Here is a 21,460-nt window from a genome sequence, read left to right on the forward strand (position 1 = left end):
TGCCGCCTCCTAATCAAATAGTTATTTCATTATCTGTACTTGAAGGTGACTTACAGCATAGACTTTAGTGAAGCCTTCATGTCTATCAATAATATTGCTCTTGTCCATGTCCTAGTAGAATAACTATAGAGATAATACAAATACAATAGATTTTTGACCTTGACATATGTATAAGTTTTCACTTCAGAATTGGATATAGCCTTTAGTTTTCTGTGCATTTGCTGAATGTCATTTTGGATTTTGCTTTCTGTTCTGGATTGTTTATCTTTTTTAGACTCCATTGTGAAACAAATTACCTTGGCAGGAAACAAATTTCTGTCGCTTGAAGCATCTCCTGTTCAGAGAAATAAAATAAGAGACAGTGGAACAACATCTTTCAGGTAAAAAAATAAGCAGAAGTTTATTTGGCTACAGGGAAACCTGAGTTGTGCCTATGCGGGCATGTGGGTGTAAATATTTAAGATTTCTGATAACTGTCCTCACTTCCTTGCTTCAAAGATTTAGAGGGGGAGGGGGCAGGGGACTCAAAGATTTTGTCCTACAGCTGTTTTAGATAATACTTTGAAGCTCCATTGGATTCCAGGAGCATAAAGCCCAAGCTTTCGCTTGGTTTACTGATAAGTTTATGTTACATATGTTGTTGATGCAATAAACAAAACTGATTGCTTACTGTTGAAAATATATTAAATCAAATGAAAAATACCCATGCGGGTGTCCTTGGGTGTTAAAGAAGCCAGTTTATGAAGCCTGAGAACTCACAATTATTAATATTTTTATTTGAATTTGAATGATAAAATCTGGGAATATTTTCTGTGTAGTATAATTGCTTGAAAGGTTTTAAGCCATTAAAGTTTGAGGCAAATTAATTGCATATTGGTTTTGAATATGGTAATATATTCAAAACATATAGTATATAATCAACTAAAAATTGATTAGTAATTTGGAGAAGCAAAACAACGTATGCTGAAGTCTTTCAATAAATACTACATATGTTTGTGCTGCAGCTGACCAGTGTCAGATTATCTGCAGGCTTACCTTTCTGGTAGAGAGCAGAACAAAACATTTACTGAATGATACATGGGATTTTTGAGAGACAATTTGATATAGTGATTAAGGCATCAACATAGAAACCAGGAGACTGTGAGTTCTAGACTTCCTTAAGCAGAAAGCCAGCTGGGTGACCTTGAGCCAGTCACTTTCTCTCAGCCCGAGGAAGAAGGCAATGGTTCAACTACTTCTGAAAAACCTTGCCAAGGAAACTGCAGGGACTTGTCCAGACAGCCTCCGAGAAGTGGCACAGTTAAATGGAAGAAAAAAAGAGGCTTCCGGGTTGAGCCTTCCTCGCTGACAGACTGTAGATCGTGACTGTCTGCGACTATGGTCCGTGCTCTTTCGTTGGAGAGCCCCGATCATTGCGATTAGGGGCTGAAGCTGCCTTGGAGGGGCGGTGGAGTAAGGGGAAGCCGCAAGCCAGGTTGAGGGGAGCCGCATCTCCCCTCCTGGGCTTGGTCTTTTCCCCCCCGAAGACGACTGAAGTGGTGGTCCAAAATGGCCACCCCAAAGATGAGAACCCAGCTGGACTAAGATTTGTGCAGGAGTGAAGAAAGAGGTGGAAAACATCTGAGCTGGGACAATTGGGCGCTGGTACAATTGGGCGAAACAACTAAACAAAAGTACCCCGGGATTAAGATAACATCAAACTTTTAAGAAAAGAAAAGTGAGCGGCGGAAATACAAAGGCACAGGAAAAAAAATAAGAAAATAATTTTGACAGCTAAGCGGGGCTTCGAATGGGAAAGGAAAAAGCCGGAACTAAAGACTTAATTAAATTGGACTAAAATATTTTGGCAATAAAAAGGCATAAAATAAAGCAGGACTTAAGATTGTCAAAAAATAATGATAATAAAATTTACAAATTGGAGACTGGATTGTGCTGGAATATTGAGGTTTGAAAAACCCTAAATAATAAAGTAGGGGGGGAAGGTGAAGACTTTGTATAACGGAGAGTGCCATCTTCTGACAAATAACTTAAACTCAAACAAAAGGGAAATAATCCTGTTTCTGTATGAACTTATGTCGATATAATGTTCAAGAAATATTGAAACAAAGTAAGAATTTTAGAAAGTGAAAGTGGAACCAGAATAAAGAAAGAAGCAAGGAAAGACTGCCTGTGGGATTGACTGATGTTTTTGGTATAGACCCTGGGTTGGAACAATTGAGAATTTTAAAAAACTTGAAGAAGAAAGAAGGAAAGTAAAAGTGTTTTTTGTGGACTTCAATGATTATAAAATATAAGAGTGTGTAATAATGATATCTCTTCGGGAATTAAGAATGGAACTTAAAAATATGAGAGAACTACTACAGGAAAGAGGCGAATCACTTTGCTCTGTGTTAGAAGAAATGGAAATGGTGATTGAAGAACAAGAAGCAAGAACTTCAGAGGAGGAGGAGTTGATTCGAGGAGAAGCCATCTTAGACAATTAACACAAAGAACACTACAAAGATGAGGGGAAAGAAGGAAGGCTAAAAAGTTGAGATTTAAGAAGATAATCAAAAAGGGGAATACCTGTGAAATCAGGAGAGGTAGAAAGGCGCAGCAGAAAAGGGGAAAGGAAGATATCAAGAAACAGAGGGATATAAACTGGAATGAGAAAAGATATGGGAAAAAGAGGGGGAAGAGAGGCAGTAAGAAACAGGTGCAGGAAATAAAGAAACATGGAAATAGTAAAATGATGACAAGAAATTGTTTTTTCAGAGATAATGGTTGATGAATTAAAAGGGGGATTCTGCAGGGTGACAAGGGGTAACAAGAATATATTTGCAATTAAAAAATACTTAGAAAATAGGGTAATATAGATTATTAATGGAGGGATAGATACTGATAACTCTCATTAGATGAATATACATTTCTATTTTTATCTTTAAAAGGAAAGTTAAGGTTTATTGAAGAAATTGTAATAATTGAAAAGAATGTGAAGATGTTTAAAAATGAGGTCAATATCAGTGACCAGGAATTAAATAGTCAATCTTTCCCTTTTATCTTTTTGAAATTAGAAATAAAATTAAGGGGGGAAAGTATATTGCGGAATCCAAATGAAAAGATGTAATGATTATTATTGTAACTACTTAAAAATAAAGGTTTATTGGGAATTAAGATGAAGGAATAAAGGTATATTTTAACCATTGAGGTGTCACATTCAAAGCAATAAAACAGTGGAAACCTTAAAACTTGTATTAATCTAGAATTTATAGAAAGAATGTGTGATGGAAAGAAAATATGACAGATTAAAGAACTATTTAAATTAATAAGCTAATACAGACTATTAAAAGGAAGGAGAGACATTGGTAACTTTTTTTTATTAGGCAAGCATATATTGTTTTTTGTTTTTAAAATAAATATCAAAGGAATATATTTGAAATAATTGAAATGAAATGAAAGGATGTTTGGATTGAGATTAATGTAAGAGACTAGGATTAATTTGCTTGTTTCTCTCCTTTCTGAAAGTTTGGAATGGAAAAGATAATAATAGAATTAAGTATGCATATATGAATGTATAACTATTGTCATATTTGTATGTAAAAGTGATGACCCGGAAATATGTTGTCCACTAAAAGGAGCTTTTTGTTTTCTATGTGAAAAACTGAATAAAATTTGTTTAAAAAAATGGAAGAAAAAAAGAGATTTAATTAAAGCATACATGTTTATTAATAGATTGCAAAGAAGCTCTAATTGTCTGCTGAAAGGAAAGTCATGAGTGAATCTGTTTGGATCCCAAATATAAGCAATGATTTGGCAAGGACATGAGCATCCTGTTGCCATCTCCTTTAGAGACCTTTGTCTTCTGGATTTGTGCAATAACTGCAGTTTTAGGAAAGTACATGTTTGACTTAACGAGACAGCGATGAAGAACATGTCATCATACCTATTGCCAGCTCCTTAGCTTAAAAGGGTAAAAGTAGACGTCGCTTAGTGACTACAACTGACAGGCCACTAAGCAAAAAAAATCACACAACAGACATTACTTCCCATTTGATTGTTAAATAACTTACATAGTCATTAAGTGAGATAACACATGACCATAACTTGTGGTTTTACTTCTTCATTCTTCATTAACTCTGCTTGTTGCGAGCTTTTTGAGAAGCCCGTAAGTGGCAATGTCATGACTGTGGGTCACTTACAGTAGTTATAAATGTGTACCAATTGTGAAAAACCTGAATGGTGATCGTGGACTGAGGGATACTGTGATGGTCATAAATGTAAGGACTGGTTACAAAGCTGGTTTTTTTTATGCTGTTGTAACTGCAAATACTTGCTAAGCAAGGCAGTTGGTAAGTGAGGACTACTTGTATTTTCCTGGAACTGTGGATGTATCAGAACCTGTTAGGGTTTGGTGATTAACCCCTAGAAGAGTATTGCAGCAGTAGTCAAGCCAGGAAGCCAAAGGAGAGCGGAAGGGCCCCAGAGTATACACACACTGAACACAAACACTGTTTGTAGTTTAAATAGTTTTTAATCCAGTTAGAGTTTAAGCATTGTCATTCAGTCCATTAAGTCATTCACAGTATTTCCATCCAGTAAGACTCACTAGTATAGTCCAAGTTAAGAGTCCTTGCAATATCTTTATCAGCCGATAAAGATATCTTCCTCCTCCTCGGTTTCACTCTCCAGAGAAACAAACGCTGGATATTCAGTAGAATTACGCAGTAAATCAGCAAACAGTAGCAAACAATAACAGTTCAGTCACAGGCACTCACAGTCAGTAATCACAGTTAGTCGCAGCAGCACACAGTTACAGACAGCACTCAGTTACAGCCGGCAACAGAAAACTTTCCAGCTTCTAATGCTTCCTTATATTGTAACTTCTAACCGCACCCTTAATCGGCTAATTGCCTGCTGCATTGTGCTTAAAGTGATAAGCACTTAAACCATGATATCTAAGTTTTATATATTTATTCACCCAAACCATATTTGGTATCAATGTTATACCTAACATACTCCCCTTTTGGGTGAAATAAATATATAATACCTTTACAATCTTATCCCATATTTTTCACAACTCTCCTGGTGCTTACTGGCACCTTGGGCTTTAGTAAAATTATCAGCTAAATTGTCCTCCGACATACAGTACTCTAGCTGAATCATCTTACTTCTTACAGATTGTCTCACGTTTAGGTATCTTAGATCTGTATGCTTGCTCCTTGTTTTTACTCCAATATTTGTGGCCATTTGAATTGCTGCCTGATTATCTTCATGTATAATTATAGGATAATCTACAGTTATACCTATATCAATTAACATTTGTTTATACATTATTAATTCTGTACATAACAATGATAAACAGGAGAATTCTGCCTCCATAGTAGACAAACTTATATGCTGTTGTCTTATTGACTTCCAGCCTATTAATGTCTTACCCAGCATTATGGCTGTTCCTGAAGCTCGACTTTCTAGTGTCTCTTTCTGATGCAAAACTAGCATCTGCATAAGCACACATAATTAAATCACCCTTTGGTTCTAAATACAATGAATAATTCATTGTCTTTTAAGATATCTTAATATCCTCTTAGCTGCATTCCAGTGTCTTTCACATGGTGCAGAATTGAATCTAGCCAACTGATTCACGCAGTACGATATATCTGGTCTAGACCAATTACTAATATAACTCAAACTACCAATTAAAGATTGATAAATCACCTTATCAAACTCAGGGCTTTGTACATCAGTGTTGCTAAACTCCTGACTCATTGGAGTCTTAGCTGGCTTACAAAGCTCCATCTTGTAATCTTTTAGCAATTTGCTTATCTTATCTTCCTGAGATATCTTAAAACCTTTCCGTGTTTTCTTTATATTCAAACCGAGATACTTCTTTATCTCCCCTAATTGCTTGATCTTTATTCTCTTTCCTAATGATGCTATTATTTTAATTGCTTCATCATTAGTTTCAGTTATCAAAGCAATATCATCTGTGAATAGTAATAATAATGATACTTTCCCATTTGTCTCCCTCTTAAACAGACATGGATCGGCTAAACCAGCTTTAAATCCTATATTGTCTAGTTCCTTTACAATATACTGGTTCCATTCATAGCCTGATTGTTTAAGACCATAGAGACTTTTCTTTAACAACCAACAATCATTATTATCCTTATTTTCACTTTTAATATCAACAGGTTTTTTCATATAAATAGTATGTTTTAATGGGGCGTGCAAGTAAGCAGTTTCCACATCTAAATGGTTAACTATATAGTTTTTACTAGCTGCCCACACTAAAGCTGCTCTCAAGGTTGCTGCCTTAAGACTAGGTGCAAACACCTCATCATAGTCATTGGCATTCTGCCTAAAACCTTGGGCTACTAACCTTGCCTTATGGATTAAATTACCATTTTTATCTGTTTTTACCTTAAATATCCATTTGCAGCCAATGGATTTCTTTCCTACAGGTAATTTGGCATTCTCATACACCTTCATATCACTTAATGAATTCAGTTCCTTATTCATTGCTGCATACCATTTTTCTTTTTCCTTATTAGGATACTTTTTAATTTCTTCTACAGAATTAGGAACTTGATTAATCTGACACACTGTGTTAGCCTGGTACCTATCAGGCGGTCTAGATACACGTGTAGTTCTTCTGGGAATTACAGGGCTTACAGGAGGACTTTCTTGAACTACTACCTGTTCATCTTCCTCATCCTGTTCAGCTATTGAATCTGTTTCTTCCTTTATGGGCACTATTTCATCCTGTATTTGTCTCTTTACTTTATTTTTAAAGTTACAGGGATAACTAATGGGATTTCTATAGGATTCAATAATTACATCTTTATTGGCATCCTGTTCTAATTTCTCCCATCCTTCATGTTCTAGAAATTGGGCACTAGCACTACATAACACTTTAGATGTGCCTTTCTCCCAAAATCTATATGCCCTATGGTTTGCCTGATAACCAACGAAGAAAAATCTTTTAGCTCTATGTTGCCCTTTTTTCTGAGTTGTGCAGGAATATGCACCCATGCTGGTGCACCAAATGTGTGCAGGTAACTTAGGTCAGGTTTCCTGCCATGCCACCTGGTAAATGGTATTTCACCTGTTGTTGTATTAACAACGTTGTTCAATATGTTATTAGCACACATTGTAGCCTCCCCCACAAAGAATCAGGTAACCCAGAATCATTTAACATTGTTCTAACCATTGCCTGTAGTGTTTGGCCTCTTCTTTCAATAAAAGCATTATGTTCTGGCCTGTATGGAGCAGACTTCTTATGCTCTATTCCAGCTATCTTAAGTCTGTTCTGGAATTTGTTATTAATAAATTCCGTACCATTATCTGTCACCAGGGTTATCAGTTGCCTTTTAGACTTTCTTTCAGCAAACCTAAGCCAATTGAAAAAATGTTGATATGTTTCAGTTTTGCTTTTCATTAAATAGCAAAACCCATATCTAGAATAATGGTCCATAATGCTCAGTATATATCTAGCACCCCCATACTGGGTTTCTTTGGACCTATTATGTCTGCAAATACTACTTCTAAAGGTTCTTTTGTTTTGAAACCATTTAGCCTATTTGCAGGCAATACTTTGCTCTTATCTTCACAGCAAACATTACAACGCAAATATTTATCACAAGATTTTAACCTTATTCCTTCAGATAACTCAACTGTACGTTTTAGCATTTTAAAATTTACATGCCCCAAACGCCTATGCAATAAATGGATACATTCATCATGAGGCTTTATATTATTAAATACAGTATGTGCCTCCCCTTTCTTACTATTATCTAAGACATATAATGTTCCATTTAAAGCTGCAGTTACCCTTTTGTTATCTTTTTCAATTATGCAATTATTATCCTTAAAAGTAATTACATAACCTAATTTATCTAATACCCTTACTGAAAGCAAATTAAACTTTAGTTGCGGTACATACAACATTTTTATATCCTGGTTTATGTACGGACAACGTGCAAAACCTTGACCTTTCGCTTTCAGGTTCCAGCCATTGGCAAGTGATATATGTTGAGAACTTGTAGACATTTTTATAAATTTTGTCTTATCTCTTGTGATGCAGTGGGATGCGCCACTGTCAACCACCCATAAATTATTCTTCACATCAGAGTTGCTAAACGTGGCTAGTTCAAATGCTTTCTTTGGCTTTTTTACATTCTGGCCTTTTCTCTTTTTGCAGAACTTTGCCAAATGTCCTCTGCCTCCACAATTAAAACACTTTTTAATTGTGTATGCTGTTGAAGATAAATTCTCTTCTTCCAGGTGCTGTAATTTGCTTTGCTGGTTTCTTTCAATCTTTGAAGATAATTTCTCTTCTTTCTTATCTTCTCTCAGCTCGTCACGCTCACGCCTTCTTCTGGCTTCTTCTAGTAGCCTGCCTGTAATCTCGGTTAATGAGAGGCTTTCTTTTGGCAATACTTCCAACGAAGTCACATAGTCATCATAGCTTTGATCTAATGAAGATAATATTATGTAGACTTGTTGCAGTTCATTAAATATAAGCTCTTTTTCTTGCAAATCTTGAAAATGCTCTTCATACAGTTTAAATGAACTAACATATCTCCATTCCTCTGAAGATGCGTTGAAAAGCTTCCGTGTAAGATTTATATGTGCTCCTACACTGTCCCGAACATAAATCTTCCTGAGGTTCTCCCAGCAGTTTGCAGCATTTTCTTCTCCACGAATATGGACAAGCTGCTGATCACAGAGAGTCAGTCCTATGATGCATAAAGCCTGCTCATTCTTCAGTTTAAAGTCTTGTAACTTTTCTTTATCATCATCATTAGCAGGATCCCAGCTACTCACATCTGGTGGGTTTACTATAATGTCCCACAAACCTTCTCTGCGTAGAAGTAAACTACATTTCATTGACCATGAAACATAGTTTGTTCCATCCAGCCTGGATATCATGGACAGTTGTGACAAATTTACTTGTGCCATTACTCTTCAGATATTTTGACTATTTTAAACTAATTAAAACAGTTTGTTTTTACAGTAATGTGCAACTCACACCAACTCTCTCTGCTATATCCTGGTTAGTTAGACTATGTAGCTGGGCCCATAACCAATGTTAGGGTTTGGTGATTAACCCTAGAAGAGTATTGCAGCAGTAGTCAAGCCAGGAAGCCAAAGGAGAGCGGAAGGGCCCCAGAGTATACACACACTGAACACAAACACTGTTTGTAGTTTAAATAGTTTTTAATCCAGTTAGAGTTTAAGCATTGTCATTCAGTCCATTAAGTCATTCACAGTATTTCCATCCAGTAAGACTCACTAGTATAGTCCAAGTTAAGAGTCCTTGCAATATCTTTATCAGCCGATAAAGATATCTTCTCCTCCTCCGGTTTCACTCTCCAGAGAAACAAACGCTGGATATTCAGTAGAATTACGCAGTAAATCAGCAAACAGTAGCAAACAATAACAGTTCAGTCACAGGCACTCACAGTCAGTAATCACAGTTAGTCGCAGCAGCACACAGTTACAGACAGCACTCAGTTACAGCCGGCAACAGAAAACTTTCCAGCTTCTAATGCTTCCTTATATTGTAACTTCTAACCGCACCCTTAATCGGCTAATTGCCTGCTGCATTGTGCTTAAAGTGATAAGCACTTAAACCATGATATCTAAGTTTTATATATTTATTCACCCAAACCATATTTGGTATCAATGTTATACCTAACAGAACCAGATAGTGGCATGCCAGAAACCGAACCACGCAAACAAACGAAGCCCCATCCGCGGGATACAGACATGCGAAACCACGCCCTCTCCGGTCCATGGAAAAAACACTCTCCACTGAACCAGTCCCTGGTGCTTGAAAGGTTTGGGGCCATTGAGATACTACATAAGCCCAGAAAAAGGGGTCTCCCTTGAAGGGAGGGGCAGCCCAATTTTGTGACAGTGTTTGCATGTCCTCATGGTTTCTACAAACCAACCAACCAACAAACTGAAGTTGGTTTCCTCAATCTCCATTCTCATTGTGTAGGAAAGTATCAGAAGTCCAAATATGTAAGGATAATTTTCTTTTTATAAACTCTTCTTTTTATATAGTCTGAAATTGCTTCTTGCATGAGCAATGTCATGTTCACAGTGGAGAACAAAGGCACATGCCTTATTTTTGTGACTGTTTCTTAGTATCAAGAGGCTTAATCCATCTGTCAGTTCCTTCCAAGAACAAAAAATGAAAATGTTATTGACTATTTTGAATGAGATAGGTATCTATTTAAAATATGATAGTACTATTGCCTGGTCCTAGATGAAATCTAAATTATTCCATCAAGATTCACTTTATTAGTCTCTTGCCTGGTTCATTAAGCCTGTCCCTATTTTTAGAACAAGGGAGTAATTAAATATTAAAAGTGCATGTCACTATTTGAACAGCAGAGGGTGGTAAAGACTTGCTTGATCAGTTCCTGGAAGTTTTGCCACTTGCAAATTTGTTAAATGAGACCCAGAAAGGGTTTTCAATAATTTCGAATAACTGAATATATCAAAAACAGAAGACACAGATATGTTATCAGTAGCATAAGTAGAGAGAATAGGCTTCTGTAATAGATGGAATAATTTAATATCACTCTGGATAAATGGTTCACAAATACCTTTGAATATTTCTTAAAGTGTGATCTGAGGATCTCTGGGTGTCCCTCAAGACTTCCTTAGTGATTGCAAAATCAAAATTATTTGCCAAATGTTGAACATATTTGCAAAAATTTAAAACAATGTCATTCTCATTATTACTTTTTATTTGTTAAAAATAAATAAATTTCCATGAGAAATTTACTTATGTTCATATCTAATAGTTTAATGTTATTTTTACCTGATTTAATAAATAGTCTACAAATGTGTCAGTATTCATTTTTAATACAGTTAATATCATACAAACTCTTTTATTATTTTTAAAAGTGTGGTGGACAAAGGTTCCTGAAAACAAAAGATTTAAGAAATTTTGCCTTAGAAGGAGGACATTTGTTTCCCATTTGTGTAATCCTAAGTATTTGGCCCCAAAAATAACAGCTTGCGAAATTGTAGATGATGAAAACATACATTCATGTTTTTCAGTGGTGAAATATGCCTCATTAAAATCCCAAAACTTTTAATGCTATCCTTTGGTAGACTTTTATTAGGACCACCCATGCTTTTAATATGAAAGGATTGAAGTGTACTGTTCTTTGATGAAAGGAGTGGTCAAACTGAAATAGTCCTCTTTGAAGTAATTCAGTATAAAGTATCCAAAGAGAATGGGTGTTCAGTGAAGCAGCGGAGTGTGTACAGTCCTTGTCTAACTTTTGTTAAGTATTTTTATATTTTTCTTCCAACCATTCCATGTAAGGAAATGCCAGAGAAGATGATGATGAATTCCAACAATGAAATGTGTATTCTGGTCAGGATATGACTTCGCTACAGCTCTTTTTCTTTAATTACTACTTAATGTATGAGATTTTCTCTCTGTTTAGTGAGATGTAGGCAAAATAGCTTAGTAATTAGTGACAGTAAAGTAGAGGATTAATGGAATATCAGTCTTAGTTTTGCTCATTTTAAGTTTAATTCCTACACCTCTCTTAAATATTTCAAGTCATTTAACCAAGATTTCTTTTTGATATGTGCCATTTTCATATTAACGCTTTGCAAAAATCATAATAGATATTTTAAAACAATGTTCCAAATCTATAGAGTTGCAAAAAGCTTTTTCCAATTGTACACCAGAAATTTGACAAGCACCGTTTGCTTGCAGATTTGATCCTGTTGCTTGAAAAATCATTGAATACAGTGTTTTTTATTTTTCCCTGGGTTAGTCAAAAAATATGAAACTTTGGGATTATTTTGAAATATGATTCAGAGCAGAATTCAATGAAATTATTGAAGCCAGACTTCATTAACCTAATTCTTATTGTTTAATGCATAGAAATCTGAACAAGACAAAATTCTACTGTTTATCTTGTAATTGTATAATACCAATACTGTTTCTAAGAACCAAAAAGAATATCATTCTTTGATAACTTGTCAAATGTTTAGCAGCAGTGAAAATAAATCTTCCCGAGCAGATTTGTCAACTCTTTCTAACTCCCCATGTTAGAATATTCTTTTCAGTATTCTTCAATTCATTTAGAACTGGGGTGTCAAACTCGATTTCATTGCAGGCTGCATCAGCGTTGTGTTTGACCTCAGGAGGTCAGGGTGGGCGTGGCCGGGGTGGGCGTGGCCAGCTCGTCACTTGTTTCGGGGGCACCTGTGGTGGTCTGAGCATTCCGCCAGCAAAAACAGACTCCCAAGCTCTGTTTTCGGCTGTGACTGCCTCCTGTAACCCTCTGCCAGCGAAAACAGAGCTTGGGAGGGCCACATGCGGCCCTCCCAAGCTCCATTTTCTCTGGCAGAGGCACCGCAAGCCGGTCCTTCACTGTTTCCAGGGTGGTCCTGCTGGCCAGATCTAAGTGGGCCTTGAGTTTGACACCCCTGATTTAGATGTTCGATGCAAAAACTTGTATCTTCCTCCCCCTCCGTAATTTCTTTCTTCTGGCTTATGTTCAACAAGAATATAAGGGCTGTTTTGCGTGTTACTATTTATTTGTGGATTTCCATTAGATATTCTGGATAAAACTGGATGTTAAATGCTGACTTTTATGCTATAGAAATGTATGTTGGCCCAGTTCTATAAATGGAACATGACTTAGAATGACTTGTATACTTACCTGTTATGGATGAGCATGGTGTGAATTAGATTGGCTTGTTCAGAAGTTAAGATTTTAAGAATTATGGGAGTAAATACTGATCCTCACATTTCTTGTGTTTTTAGGCTGTCTCACTTGTCTTTGAAGGCCTGATCACAGTTCATTTCTTAATGTTTCACACTCTGACTGCCTAAATTGGTTTCTTAATGTAAATGAAACAATACAAAGCCATTAGCATTTTTATGCTAAATTTTAGTACTGTTTGCCACATAAGTGAAGTAATTCAATTTTTTTCTAAAGATAAATATCACATTTATTTAATGGAACAGTTTTATTTCCTTGCATAACACAATCCAAAATATATGCTTGCTTTTAGGGAAGAAGATGACATTAATGATGTGGCTTCTATGGCTGGGGTTAACTTGAATGAAGAGCATGAGTGCATATTAGCAACAAATTCTGAAGCAATCGGTACTGTTTTGTGCTCTTGCCCAGAGAAACTCCTCCTCTCTTCAGAGGAATTGCAGAAGAGGATCTTAAAAAAAGGTGAGAAGTTGGGAGAATAACTCTTCAAACTCTTTGTTTAAAGAAGGAAACCAAAGTGTCAAATTGAAATTGTAAAACAGGATCTGAATCTGTTTGGATTATTTACATGCCCCAATAGAAGAGAATTTAAGTGCCTCCAGCAAGACTAAGGTCTAAAAATAGAAGAAGTAATTATGATTTTATTTGACATCCCAGCACTCTTAGCACCATAGACCCAGAATTAGCAAAAGAATCTATGGCAGCAGTATCAGACAATATACCCAACTTAACCAAATACAGTAAAGTGAAAACATCCAGAATCCTAGACCTCATCAACCTCTGCCTCACTATCCACTTTTAGTTTGATGGACAAATATATCAACAAATCAAAGGGACATCCATAGATCTCAGGACTCATATCAGAAACAGTAATGCAGTGTCTAGAAACTATAGCACTCCCACCCATACAACCAAAATACAGATCTGATGTATAAGACACCTTTGCCAAAAATAAAGGAACAAAGACAAAACATAACAATGAATCAACAGCATCTTCAAAGGAATAAAACTCACAAGGGAAGAACTATTCTGAATGGACAATAAAAAAGTTAAGAAGAAAATAGAAAACAGAACCCATCCTATCCAATAGCCAACATCTATGCCAATATCTACGTATATAAGTAGGGATTAGTAGGCACCAGACAAACAAACAAGCAGAAAAAGCTATCTGAAGGAATTACCAAGGAGAAAAGTGCACCCCACCAATACTGGCAGAGCACGTTAATGTCTATAAATAGGGAAAAATCCCACTCATTGGTAACTAGTTGGGTGGTGAAATGTCAGCAGGCAAAAAAACCTAAAGTGAGCCACAAGATCTCCATAGTATTTAGATCAGGGGTGTCCAACCTTGGCAACTTTAAGACTTGTGGACTTCAATTCCCAGAATTCCTCAGCCAGCAAAGCTGGCTGAGGAATTCTGGGAATTGAAGTCCACAAGTCTTAAAGTTGCCAAGGTTGGACACCCCTGATTTAGATGCTTTTGTGCATATACAGAAATGGGTTTTGAAATCCAATTTGAACTGATTTTCCAAATCAAAGGAATGAGTCTGATTTGATTTGCCTGATTTGCTTTCATGGGCATATCAATGACCTGATCACAGCTTCTTTTCATTTGGAAGTAGTTATTGTGTGCTGATTTTTTAAAATAATATTGCTTCTGAGGAACTTGAATGAGCATAGGCTCGCAACAGTTGTGCCTTTTCTACTGAGCAGCAGTGGTGGCATTCAAATTTCTTTTAGGCGTGGCTTGGTGGGCGTGGTGGTGTGTGACGTGGCTTGGTGGATGTGGCAGGGGAAGGATACTGCAAAATCTCCATTCCCACCCCACTCCAGGGGAAGGATACTGTAAAATCCCCATTCCCTCCCCACCCCACTAACCTGCTTTCCAACTCTGTTCTCCTGTGGAGGGCAACAAAAGAAGACCCAGCCGATCAGCTGGGACTCCGATCAGCTGGAACTCAGGAGGCAGCAAATAGATGGGGTAGGACCAACCCGAGGTGGTATTTACTGGTTCTCTGAACTACTCAAAATTTCCACTACCAGTTCTCTAGAACCTGTCGGAACTGGCTGAATACCACCTCTGCTGACCAGACAAAATATCTAGAGTAAGAAATATATTGGCTTGCTCCTTCCTTTCCTTAAAAGCTAATTCTAGTGAGTCTTCAAGAACTGCAATGTATACATGTAGCTCAAGGTAATCAGTTTCCAATAATTACAGCAGTAACAGTAATACAATATACTATAGACATATAGAAACAATATACTTCTTGGCCTAGATAGCTGCAACCATTGCATCCTATATTTTCTTGGAGAGTAAGCCCTGTATATCTATATTTTCATTCTGAGAAAAGTGAGGTGCTCTATTTGAGTGAGTTGCTTCAAAAGATTTAGGATTAAGATGTAGAACACCTAGTCTCAGGTGTGCAAATTAAGCTATTCATGTTTTAAACAAATCCAAGTCCTTTCTTTGCTTACTGGATCTCAGCATCTGAGTTACTAGAGTGAAGCTTTTTTTGCAGTGCCAAAATTTCTCTCTAAATCTGGCATGTATTTGTTGATAACAATATACAAGACAAAGTGACTGTTTAGTTTTCCATAGTGGTATTTCTTCTTCTCTTGCCTTAGAAGCCAGGAGCTTGTATGCATCTATTTTGAGAGCACATTTTACACTAGGCATAAAATAAGATGCCTTTTCTACATCACTACAGTTGGTGTTTTCAGTTATGACACCTCTGAGGAAGAGATGCAAGAAAATGCCTTTGGGTGTGTGTTTTTTGAAGTTGTTTGCTTCCGAAGCGTTGAATTGCCCAGGTACTCATAGTACTTTCCTAAGCCTGCACTGATGGAGGTCAGTTGTCAACCAGACAGAGCCCTGAATTAATATATGTGCAACTTAAGGGCACGACAGAGGTGATGCTTCCTCTTAGAACATTGTTCAGGCAGTTTCACTTGAAACAAACAGCATTCCTGTTGCTCCAGGGAACATTAGTCAAGGGAATGAGGACAGTGGCAGTGCAGAAAAAGCAAACTTTGGACAAGTTGCAGTTATGATAGAAACAGAAAGAGAATGGTTTTGGATCTTAACTGAGTGAGCTGTCCTGCAAGTTATTCTCTAAGAAAGGCAGGTCAAGGTGCTATAGGTTATTTTGGTTGGGGCACAAATAGTACATATATGCCTGCATAAGGATGCAAAAGACACCTCTAAATATTAACACATCAGGATTTAATAAGTACAATGTCAAACAGGACAAAAACTATTTCTGTATTTTTAATTACTGAAATTAACAGAATATGGCACGAACTTCTACAGTTACAGCTTCTCTCCTTTTCCAAACCAGAAGGCCTGATTTCTGCATTCCTATTAACTTTATCCTATAAATGACCTTGCAAGGAGAGTGATTCTAGAGGCTAAGGGAAACAATGTCTATTTTCTGAAGCTGTAGGCTAGGTTTTATTAATGTAATGTCTAAGATCTTTGAAGTTGTGACTTTACCAGGAAAATCACAATCTCCCAAACCTTTATTCATAATGGGTATGACTTCCAGGGGGAACAGAATGCCTGCTGTGCTAATTATTTCAATTATCAGCTAGTACTAAAATACGTAATGGATTTTCTCTGCCTCAACAGGTAAAAGGCATGACATTATGGAAGTTAATTCGGATGTTCTGAACTTGATCTCCCATGCTACACAGGAGAGATTAAGAGGACTTCTAGAAAAACTAACTTTAATTGCTCAACATCGTATAAGGACCTACAAGGTGAAAATAATGATTGCCAAGTTTCAGTTTGTCCTTTTAAAATAATTGGTACCCTGGAATGATTCATCTTAATTTATCCTTAAGAATTTATGCTCACAGGACCTGGATCATATACACACTGTAAAATTTTGATACAACAAACTGTATTCATTGATGGGAAGGAGCAAAAGCTCTCTGTAGAATCCTGATTCTTTTGTTTTTATTTGTAGGGAGAGAAAAGTGCATGAACCATTGTAATCCCTAAGGATGGCATGTTTTGCTTGGATAAGATCTGGCAATATACCAATTGAGCATAGTCACATGAAAGTTTAAATATGTTAACAGATTTCCCCCCTTTGATTAAGTAAAGCATCCATTTTCGTTTCAGTATTATTCCATACAGTTATTTGGGAATTTTTGATTAAGTTAATAAAGATAAGCTACCTGCAACCTTCAGAATCCATAGGAGTTGGGCACCAATAAATTTAAATAAATAGCCTAATTTTAAATCTCATTTGCAATAGATTAAAATCTCTAACAAAATCTACTCTGTCCTTTCCCTTTAACAGAGAAAGGTACAGATAGCCACATATAGCCATTCATTTAGCAACCATTCTAAGTTACAATGGCACTGTAAAACCAGTCCTTGCTCTTATTACCATTGTAGCATTCCCACGATCATGTGGTCAAAATTTGTGCACCTGGCACCTGGCATGTATTTATGATGTTTGCAGCATTCTGTGGTCATATGATCAACATTGGCATTTTTCCTAACTGGCTTCAGAGAAGCAAAGGTAATGTGGTAAACTGGATTCACTTAATGTTAAGCATTATTTACTTAACAACTTCAGTAATTCAGTTCAGAACCATGGCAAAAAAGAAGGTTGGAAAATTAGACATGACTTACTTAACTGCTTTGCTTAGCAACTGAAATTCTGAACCAATTGTACTCATAAGTGAAAGACTCCCTATATTTTATATATTTAAATAGATTATGACACACTCATAATTAATTAGTTCCATAACTTTTTCCTAAAGAATTCACCTCTGCATTTTTACATTTGACTTATTTTGAAGTTGGACAGTAGAAATCATGTGTTTGGGAATTTTTAGTATCAGGAAGCATACTATCACATGAATGCTTTTTCAGAGAAAACCCCCCGGCATTAATGTAAACTTCATTAGAAAACAATTTTTTTTGGTATTAACTGCAGCTGCCTTTATTTAAAAATCCAATGAGCAGTTAGAACAATGAGACTACAGAGATGTTTTTGAAGTTTCTGCCAGGGATTTTCCCAGGAATGGCTCTACTTGCAAATGAAAGACAAGTTATATTTGAGCGACACAAAGGGATATGCAAGTGAATAAAAACTTGAATTCATTATGAGTAAAGGGCATTTGTACTTTAAATGCTTCCAGAAAAGAAACATGTTAATTATATTAAGTGACTTGTCAAATATGTAGGTGTTTATCTCTAAAAGGTTCTTGTTTTCTATGGTTAACAAATTACTATATTCTGTGTTGGTTTGTAATTAAAAAGATCCTTGTTGTTGAGATCAGAATTTTGTGGTGCATGTAACGAATTATGCATTTGCTTTTTTTTTTTCTTCAAGGGGAATGACAAGTACATTTTATCTAATGACACGCGGTCTCAGCTTCAGTTTCTTGAACAATTGGATCAGGTTGAAAAACGGAGGAAAGATGAAGAAGAAAAAGAACAGTTGCTCCGAGCAGCCAAGGTGAGAGACTTTAGAAGGCAAGGAACTGCAGCAGAAATCTATTTTCTCTTTATTTTCATTGTTAGGACTATTTTACCTCTTTATCTGTCTATCTTAAAGGAAATAATTTGTAAAACTTGCTGCAGAAAGAATGATATATTGAGCCTGTTCCATGTAGTAAATGCCAATAACTAGGCAGGTGGAAAAATTGCTCTCCTTCTCCTGTCGCCAAGTAGGAGTAATATCTGGAGTTCCCTATGAAAGAAAGTAGAGTCTCCTTAAGACTTCCTTATTAATGATAAAAGATAAACTATACAGATAATCCTCGACTTATGACAATTCATTTAGTGACCATTCAAAGTTACAACATTTTTGAAAAAAAGTGACATGACCATTTTTCACACTTATAACCATTGCAGCATTCCCATGGTCATGTGATCAAAACTCAGGCGCTTGGCAACTGACTCATTTATGACAGTTGTAGTGTCTTGGGATCATGCGATCATCTTTTGCGACTTGACAAACAAAGACAATGGGTAAACCAGACTCACTTATCAACTATGTTACTAACTTAACAATTGCAATGACTCACTTAACTGTGGCAAGAAAGGCTGTAAAATGGGGCAAAGCTCACTTACCAAATATCTCACTGGGCAACATAAATTTGGGGCTCAGTTGTGGTCATAAGTTGAGGTTCCTACCTTACAAGAAAACTGAAGTTAGCTTATCTAAAAATAGGCAAGAACATGCTAATAGAGTGGGGGGGGGGTGAAATCCCAGGAAGTGGACAAATTATTATTGGTAAACTTGTTCTAACAAGTTTGTAACATTTTTAAAAACCCATAGTGTCCAGCTGGCTTAGTGTCATGACACTGTTTTAAGACTCTGGTCCGTAGTATTTTCGTTATATATAGTTTTGTGCCCTTCCATGCCATGCCATCTTGGATTTCACACAATGTAGGATCAACCGTTTATCATGCCGTATCGCTTCACACAAATCCGTTGTCAGTTGGGACCTCAAGGAGTATATGGAACCTTGTACTGGAAGGAGAGGTTGTACCACCTCATTCTTCCTACTGTTATATTTTTTTTTTTATAACAAGTTTTATTAATTTTTAAAACACACAAATTGTCATTATTCATTACATGTTTAAACCTTTTTTCATTGTCAATTTAACAAGTCAGATAAATTATAATTCTGTTTTAAACCATTTCCATACAACATACCAAAACCTCTTATTCAATTTCTCTTTACTTCTCTTTACTCTTATTCAATATCATTATTATTATTTCATCTGTTTCTTTCTGACTTAGTTACCATTATTCTCAATCTATATTTCTACAATTTTTAACTAATTCTCCCCCAAAAAGACATATACACACAACACACAAAACATAAAAAAATCTTTTTGAAAGTAACTTGGACCCAGGTGTCTCTCTCTTCATGGACTTCAATTATATTCATGCTCATCTTACATATCATTACTTATTTTATTTACCATTCTAAGCCTTCTATATTAACTTCCCCACATATTTCACACTTCTTACTTCTATCTTAATTAATCATCTTAATTTGAATCATTATATTTATATCTTTTGTCCATTTTTATCATCCCTTTGTCTCATTCCTTATAAAAAAAAAAGAAAATAAGTTTCTCCTGAAATCATTAATCAGAGTATGATGCCTTTCTATCTCCCCCTAAGTTAATCAAATTAATCTTTAAAATAATATCTAATACCCAATCCGATTTTGCTTGGTACATTCTATCTAACTAATACATCCAACATAATTAAGTACATAATTAGACAATAAATCCAAATATTAAAAAAAGATACTATAATAAAAATTTTATAATAACATCAATACCATAGTCTTATTAAACTCTTTAATTAAAACAATATTCTAAACCTCCCTATTATTAAGTTTTAAAGCCAATCATTTTTTAAACATTTTAACATTTTAATCTCTTATCAACTCTTAAATCATTACAATACTACCATCTCATCTTATGTACCTTGCAAAATCTTTTTTTTTTAAAAAAAATTATACTTTATCCATTATCCAAAAAAATTCTTTTTCATTTAATTTCAAAACATTGTAGCTTTTCTCCACCTTTTCCCTTTCTTTCTTCTCCCAACAAACCTTTCTACCCCCCCTTCTTCTAGCCTCTGCCTTGCCAGCTTCCCTTCTCTGTCGTATTCCTTTTCCCTTTTGTTTACTATCATCATATTGGTTTTGCACCTTATTTTTCCCTTTCTTAAATGTTTTTTTAGATCTTAAGTCCTTAAGTCCTTTAATTTTCTTCTTTTCTCTTCTTTTCTTTTCTTTCTCTCTTCCTTCTTTCTGGATCAAGTTCTGAGATTCATTAAAAATGGCTCCTTTCTTTCTTTCTTTCTTGTTCCTCTGCTGTCTTCATCTGTTGTAATGTTTGTTGATAATTAATAAGCGCCATTTCTAAGAAAAGGAAAGCTTCTTCCACACCATCTTTACCATTTTTTTTTTGCTTGTTCATATTCTTTTCTTAGTTCCTCAACAGAAAGAGCCATTATAAATCTTTTCTTTTCTTTTCCCCTTCTTTCTTCTTACAACAACCAGAATATTCAAAAGAAAATAAAAAAAATAAAACAGTCCCAAAGTTATCAGTCAGTCCAAACCAAGGCAGAGTTCTCACTTTCTCCTTCTGGGGTAATATCAATCCAAGAGAAAGAAAGTCCAAATCTGTTTAAAATCTTTTTGCAATATATTCTAGTCTTCAAATCCTTAAGGCATCTGCTCCAACAAAGTCTTAGCATACAAATGTTTTCTTTTTAATCCTCTCTCTTCCCACTCATCGCTTAAAACCAATTTTCACCTAAAAGAAATAGGTTTCTTAATATCCAGTTATTTATTCCGTAGGAAAAGAGGAAAAGCTATCCTTTCAGCACCTTCAAACAGCCGCTTTTTCCTCTTCTGGCAGGTATTATTCAGAAAGTCATACTTTTCAGGAATTTTATTAGATATGTCTTAGAGTCCTAGGAGCCAAGAAAAACTTTCTCCTCTCAATCACTTTCTCCACTTCCTCCTGCGCATTCTTACCCGGCTGCCAGCTTCTTTGTGGCGACCATTACAGACTCCGCCGCTGCACTGATCCTGGGAAAAGGGTTCTGCCGGCCAGGGGAGGAGTCTGCAGCACCCCCAAACCCTTCTCCGGATCCCCCCTACTTCAGCTGCCCCTGCAGGTGGCCTAGCTCCGATACCCGGCTGGGTCGGAGCCC

General features: G+C 36.1%; 1 protein-coding gene across 2 annotated transcripts in view; it reads left to right on the forward strand.

The window, feature by feature from the left end:
* The window catches only part of TAF4B (TATA-box binding protein associated factor 4b), a 64,640-nt gene that overhangs the window by 20,174 nt on the left and 23,006 nt on the right, over window positions 1-21,460 (forward strand). For both annotated transcript variants that reach the window (XM_087961659.1, XM_087961658.1), the window contains exons 9-12: window positions 275-380; window positions 13,042-13,211; window positions 16,378-16,508; window positions 18,101-18,226. In XM_087961659.1, coding sequence (XP_087817785.1) covers window positions 275-380; window positions 13,042-13,211; window positions 16,378-16,508; window positions 18,101-18,226 — 533 coding nt within the window. The remainder of the gene's footprint in view (window positions 1-274; window positions 381-13,041; window positions 13,212-16,377; window positions 16,509-18,100; window positions 18,227-21,460) is intronic.

Source organism: Notechis scutatus, chromosome 3 (genome assembly GCF_049901735.1).
Source record: "Notechis scutatus isolate UNSWTSFEM ecotype Mainland chromosome 3, rNotScu1.2, whole genome shotgun sequence".
NCBI lineage: Eukaryota > Metazoa > Chordata > Lepidosauria > Squamata > Elapidae > Notechis > Notechis scutatus.